This window comes from Somniosus microcephalus, chromosome 4 (genome assembly GCF_052327205.1).
Source record: "Somniosus microcephalus isolate GS21.2 chromosome 4, FLI_Smic_1.0, whole genome shotgun sequence".
In the NCBI taxonomy this organism is placed as follows: Eukaryota; Metazoa; Chordata; class Chondrichthyes; order Squaliformes; family Somniosidae; genus Somniosus; species Somniosus microcephalus.
In genome coordinates this window covers 241855874-241867284 of record NC_140990.1, presented here as the reverse complement: position 1 = coordinate 241867284, position 11411 = coordinate 241855874, and the positions used below count along the sequence as shown (strand labels likewise).

Here is an 11411-nt window from a genome sequence, read left to right as displayed (position 1 = left end):
GATAACAAAGATGAGAAAACTGTGATGTAAATTTAATACTTACATGCTACATCTTTTGTCAATACTGGTTGTGACGGTTCACTTGGTGCTCCAATGCCTGCCTTATTTTCTGCACTGATACGGAATTCATACTCAGTTCCTTCATTGAGTCCTGTTACTTTATGTCGTAGATCTGAGATTGGTTTCTTTGTTGCTCTAACCCATCTGAGGCCTTTCTTTTCTTTACGCTCCACAATGTATCCTGTGATTTCACTACCACCATCATCAGCTGGCCTCTTCCAGCCAATAGTAACTGTATTTTTGGTAACATTAGTAACCTCAGGCTTTGCAGGTGGGCCAGGGGGACCTGAAAGAGGAATATCACAAATGAAGTTTAAGTTTCTATCAAGCCAAATATACAAAAGTCATGTAATGCTCAATATTTTAAAATAAATGTGATTACCAAAACTATCCACCATCTTAACTGGTTCCGCCTGTACTGGCTCACCAATCCCATAATGATTTACAGCAAAGACACGGAAGATATATTCATTTCCCTGTATAAGTTTGCTTGCAACATATCTGCAGCTTGGAACATTTTCGGCAACTAAAGTCCAGAGAAGACGACTGGTTTCTCTCTTTTCAATTGTGTAAGATTTGACTGGAGAACCTCCATCTTCAGCTGGAGGTAACCAATTTAGTGTAACTTTCTCAGATGAAACATTGCTTATTTCAATAGGTCCTGGAGGACCTGGAACATCCAACACTTTAACGCGCACATTTTCTTCTTTGATGCCAAATGGATTGCTGGCAGTGATAGTATATTCGCCAGAATCTTTTCTAGTAGCGTATTTAACAGACAGTGTTGAGGAAGTTGGAGTTTTTTCAATTTGGACAATGTCAGAGACCTTGAAGTCTTTTCCACCCTTAGACCATACTGATGTTGGTGGAGGTTTGCCAAGAATACTAGTAGCAGTAATTATAATAGTATCACCAGCTTTAACTGTTAACCCTTCTTTAACAGTAGGATCAATTACAATTGTTGGTGGTACTGTAGGTATAAAAGAAATAAAGAAGTGTATTAGTAATACTAAATGTGTTTTTTAAATCTTTTTTATCATGTGGCAAAAAAGAAAATTACATACCATATTCATCCTGGCAGATAATGGTTCCTGTAGTTTCAGATGGTGGACTAATTGCTCCTGCTCCATTCTTTGCTCTTACACGGAATTCATACTTACAGCCCTCAGTAAGATCATTAACAGTAAAAGCACACTCTTGAATGTTAATATGATTTGCTTTCATCCAGGCCTTTGAAGGCAGGTCACGTTTCTCAACAATGTAGCCAACTAGTTTGTGACCACCATCATACTTTGGCTCAGTCCACATTAGGGTCACAGAGTTCCGGGTAACATTAATGACTTCAGGTTTTCCAGGAGGATCTGAAAAGAAAAACATTTTATATGTCAGATGATGATTTTGTCATTTATAATATGTAATAACAACAAATGAGCAACTGTGCAATGGATTTCACGTACCAATTGGATCAAGTGTAGTAACGGGATGTGATGGTCCACTAGGTTTGCCTTCACCAGCCAAGTTAATTGCTATAACTCTAAATTCATATTCAAGACCTTCAGTCAAGCCTGGCACTCTAAAATCCTTCATTCTTAGTGCGGTCTTGTTTGCTCGCTTCCAAAGGAGGCTGTTTCTTTCTTTATACTCAACATGATAACCTGGTGCAAAAAAATAAATAGTTTAAAATAAATGTTGCAAAGTTATATATGTTTAATTGCTGGTCAAAAGGGAGACATTTATACTTTGTACCTGTGATAGGGGAGCCACCAGTCCTCTTTGGATCCGTCCAAGTAAGGGAGACAGAGTCATGTCTGACTGCAACTATTTCTGGTGGTAAAGGAGCATCAGGCACAGCTTGGGGGAGGGAGAGAGAGAAATACTAATCAGTTTAAAAATGAATGTAGCACTGTAATTAAAGTTTAGTTGCAAAATGCATTGATGCTTACCAAATGGATGCCTGGCTATGATAGGGTCAGATTTCAGGCCTTCACCCACTCCATATTTATTCTCAGCACTGACTCTAAACATGTACTCATTTCCTTCTTGAAGCCTTGTAATTCTGAATGTTGTTTTTTGTACAGCAGAGGCGCATGTCACCCATTTATTGGTGATGTTATCTCGCTTTTCTAAAATATAATTAGTAATTTCTGCACCACCATCATCCTTAGGGGGAGCCCAGATTAAAGTCATTGCATCTGCTGTTACTTCATCAAAACGTAAAGGTGCAGTTGGTATTCCAGGCTTTCCAACTACTTTCATGAATATTGCAGCTTCTTTCATGCCAGCAGCATTCTTCAAGTTGATTGTGTATTTTCCAGCATCATTCTTTTGACAATCTCGCACTGCGAGTGTTGTATTAATTGCTGTGGATTCCACATATACTCTTCCACTTTCCTGTAGCTGGTCTTCACCTTTCTTCCATGTTACATTTGGTGCAGGTTTGCCACTGATTGGAATCTTTATACGGATACTACTTCCCTCCTTGGCAATGTATGTTAGGTCAGGGATGTCTCTTAAATCAATATTTGGTGGTACTATTAAGAAAAAGAGAGTGATTTAATTTAATAAGTTCAAATTTCAATTTTGATAATTATATTTTGAAACCGATCTTATGTTTTAATAATAACTTGCAATGTTTTATTATAGGTAAAACCCTAAGAAGGTATACTGTGTAGCTTGAGGATTGACTTAAAATAATTTACCATAGGTGACATAGGCTAAACAATTTCAATGAGATTATTATAACGGTCACTGACCAACTGATGTAACTATTAGAACTACTGTTCACATTGTGCATTTAGCTTGTGCCAACCTTAATAATGTAAGAAAAATGTAATTTATTAAGACTTGGAACCTTATAAATAAAAGGTGGAAATACTATGTCTATCCTATAATAATAGGAACAGGAGTGGGCCATTCAGCCTCTCGATGTTGTTACGCCATTCAATTAGATCTTGGCCGATCTGTAACTCAACTCCATTTACCTGCCTTCAATCCATATCCCTTGATACCCTTAACCTAATAAAAATATGTTGATGTCAGTTTTGAAAATTTCAATTGTCCCAGCATCCACAGCCTTTTGAGGGAAAGAATGACATATTTCCACTACCCTTTGTGTGAAAAAGTGCTTCCTGATTTCACTCAGGAATGACCTAGTCCTAATTTTAAGATTGTATCCCCATGTTCTGGATTCCTCCACCAGAGAAAATAGCTTCTCTGTATCTACTTTATTTAATCCATTTATCAATTTAAACACCTCAATTCGATCACCCCATAACTTTTTAAACTCAAGAAAATGCATCCCAAGTTTATGAAATCTGTCCACATAATATAACCCACTAAGCCCCAATATAATTCTGGTAAATCTGTGCTATACCCACTCCAAGGCCAATATATCCTTCCTGAGGTTTGGTGCCCAGAACTGAATGCAATACTCCTGATGGTTTGACCAAGGCTCTGTACAACTGAAGCATACCTTCCTCCCCTTTGTATTCCAACCCTCTTGACACAAACGCCAACATTCCATTAGCCTTTTTGATTACTTTTTGTACCTGTGCACTAGCTTTTAGTGATTTGTGTACCTGGACACCCAAATCCCTTTGCTCCTCTACAGTTCCTAGTCTCTCGCCATTAAGAAAATATTACGATTTGTCTTTCTTAGCTCTCATTTTGCTAATAATCTCTTGTGCGGAACCTTATCAAATGCCTTCTGGAAATCCATATAGATAACATTCATAGACACTCCTCTGTCCACCTTGTTAGTGACCTCCTCAAAGAATTCAACTAGATTAGTCAGACATGACCTAATAGTTTAGTTTACTGGTGGTGAGGTTCCCTTTTAAATTCAAAACATCCTATCTGATTGTTGTGGTTTTAGTTTAAACCTGTTAATTGCCAAGCAGATTACCAATTTTTTTTTAAAGCTCACCTACTTCCAGATTAAATTGTTACACGTATAGGCTTTACAGGATTGTTACAGGTTTAAGTGGCATTTTAAAGGTTGTAGTTGTTATAGGATTAGGTGTTAGTGTGCCTCATTTCGCACACCCATCTCGCAGTCAGAACTTTGTAGGCTGAAGCTCCATTTGGGCTTCAGCATGTAATCTAGGCTGACAACTGAATGTAGTATTGAGGAAATACTGAGATGTTAAATTGAGGCTCCATCAATCTGCTTTGGTGGTTCAGGAGCACAATTTGAAGAAGAATAGAGAATTTTTCTGAAATCCTGGACAACATTCCTTCCTCAACAAAAAAGTGTACTGGTTATTCGCCTTATTTCCAGTGGCTGCCATATTTGTCTACATAACAGCAGTGACTACACTTTAAAAGTAATTTATTAGCTATGAAGCACTTTAGAACATTCGGAGGACAAGGTACAGTGTCATTTTTCTATCTAGGTCTAGTTTGGTTAGCTACCATTACCAAATATCATTTATTCTACTTTCAACGATTCACACTTGTAATCAAATTTGTATTTATTGCAAGACAAACTGTAGACGTCAATAGGAGCTTGTTACTATAGTAATGTGAAAAATTACTCACCAATTTGATCCTTTGCTAGAACTGTAATTTCACGTGGTACACTGTATCCAGCATCATTCTGTGCTCTTACTCTGAAAGTGTATTCTTTTCCTTCTTCCAGTTCATTTGTTATAAATGTCATATTCTTGGACCTCATCAACTCGTGCAACCTGTCCCCTTCAAGCATCATTTCAACAACATAAGCAATAATTCGGGTTCCACCATCACTGATTGGTTTTTTCCATGTCAAAGTGCAAGATTTCTTGGACACAGCTGCAGACTTCAAGTCTATCACAGGCCCAGGTTCTTCTATATTAATAAAATGCATTATTTTTAGTGGCAAATAATTACAATATACATAGTTTTTTGCTCTGTATTACATTATGAAAAATAATTATGCTACACTCTAACAGGTATTATTTTATTCTTTACCTGAAGCTCTCACAGCATCTTTTGTCTCACAAGGTTCACCAATGCCATACTCATTTTCAGCCAGAACTCTGAAGTAGTAATATTTACTTTCTTCCAAGTTGATAATTCTGAAGCTTGTCTTGGCACATTCAGTTGCTACAGTTGACCATGCCTTTCTTTCAGCATCTCGTTTCTCTACAATGTAATTTTTAACTGGACTGCCACCATCCACAAGAGGAGGATCCCATGATATAACAGCAAAATCCTTTGATGTTTCTTTAACTATAAGGTTAACTGGAGGACCAGGAGTATCTAATTAAAAAGTTTAAAAAAAGTAAATAGTTGTCTCACTGAATAAAACAATTACAATCAACTAGCTTTACATGAATAACATTTTACTTTTTATGACAAGGAAATAATTAGTAACAACTTACCAAGAACTTTTACAATAAGTGTGTATGCCTTTATTCCACTGCTATTTTCTAAAGTTAAAATGTACTTTCCAGCATCGTATCGATTCACATTTTCACAGTATAACATTGTGTCATATTCTGAAGTTCTGATTTCAAGTCCTTGTCTATCCTTGATGTTCGCATCCTTTTTAGCCCAGCTAATCTTCGGTGGAGGCCGACCTCTCACTGGCACATAGATTCTCATTGTGACACCAGCACGCAGAACAAGTACCTTCCTTAACTCAGCATCAAGATCTGCTTCAGGAGCAACTGTTCAGAAAAAATATATAATTAAATCTTTATTATTAAAAATCTTCAGTACGTGTCAAGATGTGTTTGCGTGTCACAGTGTCATACAGTCGCTTTTCCCAAACAGATCACAGAACCAGAGGCCACTATCTCTTCAACCAGTTACATCCCAGAGAACATTGTCACTTCAACCTGTCTGTTCAATCAGATCCCAGAACAATGTCACAGGACCACCACTATGATGTCATTTGGTTCAGTCACAAAAATGCCAATCACATTCCATACAAAAATTGCTTCATCCACTCGACTGTATACCTCAAAGTATCTTTATTACATAACTAAAACAAAAAAAAATCAATATTGTACAAAAATAGTCGTAAACTTATCCATAAAATTCCCATCTCACATTACAATCACTTCAACATCTAACCATTCCCATTAAAAAGCACAATCTGAGTCTGTATACACCTTCCCCATTAGAAAGATGGCACTACTATGCACCATGGCAGTGACCAACCTAGGCCACTTTCCTAAGGGCCAGTTTGAAGAACGTATGCACATTTACAGCACACCAAGGGCATGCATGTCTGGTGCTAGTTCCAGCTGATCTACACGCTCCCATTCCCTCCCCATGCTCTCTGCTCAGGAATGGTTCTGTCAGTTTCCCACGCTCCCCTTCTCATGGCTCTCCATAGTGCAGCAGCTTTGGTCCCAGGAACAGAGCGAGAAAGAGAGAAAGTGAAAGAGAGAGGGAGAGAGATGGATATTAACAAAGAAACACACAATAAAAGGGGATAGTAACAGAAACCCAGGGACAGATTAAAAGAGAGAAAACACAGACTCTGAAATTATGCTGTCGGATACTGGACTAGGAACATTTAAAATTTTTATCTGAAATTCCCCCTCTACCTTTTTAGCAAAGGCATTAACCCATTTACTTAAAATGGAATAGTGATTCCATTTAAATAATGGAGATGGCAACTTCAAAAAAATACTGTTTATCTTGCCACAGATGCTGCCTGCCCTGCTGAGTATTATTATAATGTTTAGTGACAATATTTAATTTGCTTCACACGAGTAGTGAAAACCTACTTAAAATATCCTTGGCAGTATGTTTTTCAGGCACTTCACTTGGATCACTGTAGCCTATTTTGTTCACTGCGCTTACGCGGAACTGATATTCAGTGCCATCAGATAGTCCTGTAACAGTATAGTGTGTATCACGAAGACTTTTTGGTATATTGCTTTTTATCCAGTTTTCACCATCTGCACGCTTAATTTCAACTAGATATCCCAAGATTGGACTGCCACCATCATATGCTGGCTTACTCCAGGACAAGCTGATAGTACTCCTAGTTGTATCAACTACTTTTGGGAAGGCAGGAGGTCCTGGAGGATCTGAATGAAAATAAAATAATTTGTGTGAAAAAAAGTTTAAAAAATAAGAGACTGAAATATTGTACATATATTTATTATCACATATCTGCTTACATTGAGGATCACGGGCAATTGCTGCTTTTGAAGATTCACTAGGTTTGCCTGGTCCAGCTTTATTCAAAGCAATAACTCGGTACTCATACTCAGTGCCTTCCAGAAGTCCTGTAGCTTTAACTGTTCTTTCCAATACTGGTTTCCTGTTGACTTTTGACCAACTAACAGACTTTGCCTCACGTTTCTCCAGTAAGTATCCAGTCACCGGAGAGCCACCATCATCTGATGGCACTTTCCAGCTAACAGTCATATGATCTTTTGTGATGTTGCTAATTATTGGAGGATCACATGGCCCAGGTACATCTGTAAAGAATACAAGTAAATGTTAAATATCTTTTGTCTGTTTACCAATTAAAATCAAAAATAGCTACAGAACTAAAAAAGTGTTTTACTTACTATAAGGATTCTTAGCAACAACTGGATTGGCCATGATTGGGTCACCGACACCATATTTGTTTTCAGCACTGACACGGAACTGGTATTCATGTCCTTCTATCAACTTTTCTATACCACACTTTGTAAGTTGTAAATTGGCAGTAACTAGAGCCCAATTAGGACGGCTTGTCTCACGCTTATCAACAATGTAGTTAGTAATCTCAGCGCCTCCATCCTCAAGAGGAGGTTCCCAATTCACAGTAACACGATCTGAATAAATATTGTTAATTTTGATAGAGGCTGGTGGACCAGGTTTATCTGGAAAAAAAATAGAAAATAAGGCTGCATTAATATTTTAGAAACATTGGCCTAGAAATTCGGTGGGCTGCGCCACCAGTTAGCGCCTAAAGAGGGCACTCAGTGGCTTTAGTGCCACTGGCCACGCCTCCCGCGATATTTAGCGGGGCGCTAATGGCGGCGTTAGCCTGTAGCGCTGTGCCGCCACCGATGACGTCATCGGTGTGCGCAGCGCCCCGATCGCGATATTGGGGCGCTCAAACTGAATTTCCGGTGGGCGCAACGGCTCCAATCGCAGCGGTAATTCCGGCGCCTTCTAGGCCATTATCTTTTAAAATTAAATATTAATTTAAAAATGAAAAATCTTGTTTTCCCTTTTTCATTAGTTTCTCAAGAAAGTACATATGTTTTATGAAGCTATTAAATATATAGATGCACATTCACATACACATTTTATGAAGCTATTGTACAATTAACAGTAGATTCACACATATATTTTATGAAGTATTTTAAAATCTTTTTACCTAGTACTTTAAGTTTTACATTAGCTGATTTGGATCCGCTTGGGTTCTCTGCAACAATAGTGTACTCTCCAGTTTCTTGCCTTTGTACACTATATAATTCGAGTGTGCACAGATTTCTTGTTCTGGCTATCTTAATGCCTTCGGCAGGCATTACTATCGTGCCATCTTTCTTCCATGTGATCTTTGGAATGGGTTTTCCAAAGACATTAGCGTCTAGACACACATTAGATCCAGCCTTTACTGTGATCAGAGACTTCATGGACACACCCAAATCAATTTTTGGTGCAACTGTAAATTGAACAAAGCATTATATGAATATTTTTTATTCTATAAGTTAAGACACTAAATTTATCATGCCTTATAAAATTGCAATGTCAGAAAAAATGAGAATCAGGTAGGAAATAATACAATAAAGTAACATTAATTTGTACCATGTTCTGCCAGGATGGTCACTGGGTCTGAAGGTTCAGATGGCTTGCTTATATTAATTGCAGTCTTTGCAATGATCCTGAATTGATACTGGGCTCCTTCTTCAAGATTGGTAACAGTGAATTCTTCATGAGGTACATTTTGGCAGTTGGTGTTGCACCGTATCCACTTATCACCAGGTAATTTACATGCTTCAACGTAATAGCCAATTAGTTTGCTCCCACCATCATGTTTGGGTCTTGCCCAGACAAGAGAAACAGTACTATTCGTGACATCAATGGCTTCAGGTTTGCCTGGTAGATCTGTTGTAAAATAAGGGTATATGTTTCTAAGTTTACATACAAAAATTTTAAGATACAAAATCCAAAGAATTTAAGATACCTTATAAAGTTAATTTTATAATTATTTTCATTTTTTTTTTAAAGAATACTTACCAACAGGTGTCCTAGCTGTTGCAAACTCAGTTGGTTTGCTAGGCTTGCTGGATCCCGCTCTGTTCAGTGCACTGACTCTGAAAGTATATTCTAGCCCTTCAATCAGACCGGAACACGGGTACTCAGTGGTACGGACAGAAGTGTCATTTGCCTTTACCCAAAGAAGACTGTTTCTCTCTTTACGTTCAATAACATATCCACTGATGGGACTGCCGCCATCACTTTCTGGTCTATCCCATGCTATAAACATGCAGTCTTTGTTCGCCTTTGTGATATGTGCATTCCTTGGTTCACTCGGAACATCTGTGGACAAAAATAAAAATTAACTATAGTCAGCTCTCAAGCAAGATTTTGTGTATTAAAAAAAATGTGTAGCCCAAATACTTTGTCATAGCTTACCAAATTGATATTTTGCAATCATTTTATCAGAGGTGAGAGGTTCTGAAATGCCAAATCTATTTTCTGCACGAGCACGGAATATGTACTCTTGTCCAGGGATAAGTTTTCCAATTCTACAGTTTGTTTTTGTTACAGATGCCACAATAGTAACCCAGTCACCACGGCTTAAATCACACTTCTCTACTACATAGTTTGTTATGTTGCTGCCACCATCTTCAAATGGAATATGCCAATTAAGGCTGCATGCATCAGCATCAATTTCTGAAATGTCAAATGGTGGCTGTGGTGGTCCAGGAATATCTGAAAGACATTAACCATCAATAAGGAAATGATTAAATAATACTGTTTTTGTCAAATACGATTAATATAAAACAATTTACTCAGCTCCAGTTCATGCAAATTCATAGCATGACACAAAGTAACAAATATACAAACCCATTATCACCACACGGATTTTCTGGGAGGTGATGCCAGAGCTATTTTCGGCAGAAAGAGTGTAATAGCCACTATCTTTCCTGGTAACATCTTTGATGATGAGTACAGAAGAGTTCTTTGTCTTATGCACAACTAGGCGGCTAGATAGAATTATATCTACATCACTTTTCATCCACTTGCAAATTGGTGCGGGCTTGCCAGCTATATGAGCTTCGATTCGAAGCTTCTGCCCAGCTTTGATCGTTATGAATTCAGGCATGATAATCTTTGGTGCCACTATAAGAAAAACACGGCGTTAATTCAATCTTAATGCAGAGTGAACCTTTGTTAAAATTTGTATGCTTCCTTAAAACGTATCAGTGCCAACTTTTCAAGTATGTGCTGCTGGCAGGGAGCTTCCCAATCTCCCAATAATTACAGCCAGCTGGCAAGTTTCCCCGCCAGCAGTATGTACTCAGGAACTTAGTCCTATTATGTCAGCATCTTAAATTACTTAACAATTATTAACAAATTATTAATACTTTCCACTATTACACAATGTTTCTACAATTATCAAATGTCAGCTCAGTTCTGTTGGTAAACTTTTGCCTCCATGTCAGAAGGTTGTGGATTCAAGCTCCAGTCCAGGACTTGAACAGATAATTTAGGCTGCCACTTCAGTGCAGTATTGAGTACTGCGTTGTTGGAAGTGCCAATTTGTTACTATAAGATGTTAAACTGAGGCCCTATTCAGGTATCCATTCAAAATTTGATGGTACTATTCAGGTCATTGCTGTTTATGGTGCTTTGCTGGGTGTAAAATGGCTACCATGCTTGCCTACAAAATTGTAGTTGTTGTACCCCAAAGTAATGCATTGTATGTGAAGCACTTGAAATGTCTCTGAGAAATGTGATAAATATTTAAATATAAATCTTCTTAAAATTTGAAAATATCTTGGAAAAAGTCATAGGGGTTGAATTTCAACTACTAGCCACCCGTTTCACACCTGAAAAACGGGTGACCGGCAATTGAAATTCTGGTGGACCTCAATGCGTCCATTTGCCCCCCAGAATCAATTTTCAGGCGGGACTAAATGGAAGCTGAGCACCCCGCTCAAAACAGACAGGAAACTGTTTAGTTATGCAACCTACGCCTGTTGGAGTACCCCAATTACAACTTTCAAAGAGAAATGGATGAAGCATGCACAGCACCCACCAGTCCTATTTCTCTAGGTGTTGAGAAGCCGAATCAGCAATCCTCCAAAAAGGTGGGTCCAGAAAGGGCAGGAGTGCTCATCCAGACCCCACAAAATTCTTTTGGCCCACTGACGGCCCGTTCTTACACTCCCAAGATCTGC

The 11411-nt window shown here is 38.2% G+C and overlaps 1 protein-coding gene across 50 annotated transcripts in view; it reads right to left on the bottom strand.

Annotated features, from left to right (window-relative positions):
• The window catches only part of LOC147120302 (titin-like), a 359546-nt gene that overhangs the window by 52350 nt on the left and 295785 nt on the right, over positions 1–11411 (bottom strand). For all 50 annotated transcript variants that reach the window (XM_085986008.1, XM_085986052.1, XM_085986054.1 and 47 more), the window contains 17 exons: positions 10075–10350; positions 9640–9939; positions 9241–9543; positions 8809–9108; positions 8378–8665; positions 7578–7874; positions 7182–7484; positions 6783–7088; positions 5424–5711; positions 5011–5301; positions 4600–4887; positions 2004–2591; positions 1807–1911; positions 1518–1715; positions 1125–1421; positions 443–1030; positions 44–346 (listed from right to left, as the gene is read on the bottom strand). In XM_085986008.1, coding sequence (XP_085842134.1) covers positions 44–346; positions 443–1030; positions 1125–1421; positions 1518–1715; positions 1807–1911; positions 2004–2591; positions 4600–4887; positions 5011–5301; positions 5424–5711; positions 6783–7088; positions 7182–7484; positions 7578–7874; positions 8378–8665; positions 8809–9108; positions 9241–9543; positions 9640–9939; positions 10075–10350 — 5319 coding nt within the window. The remainder of the gene's footprint in view (positions 1–43; positions 347–442; positions 1031–1124; positions 1422–1517; positions 1716–1806; positions 1912–2003; positions 2592–4599; positions 4888–5010; positions 5302–5423; positions 5712–6782; positions 7089–7181; positions 7485–7577; positions 7875–8377; positions 8666–8808; positions 9109–9240; positions 9544–9639; positions 9940–10074; positions 10351–11411) is intronic.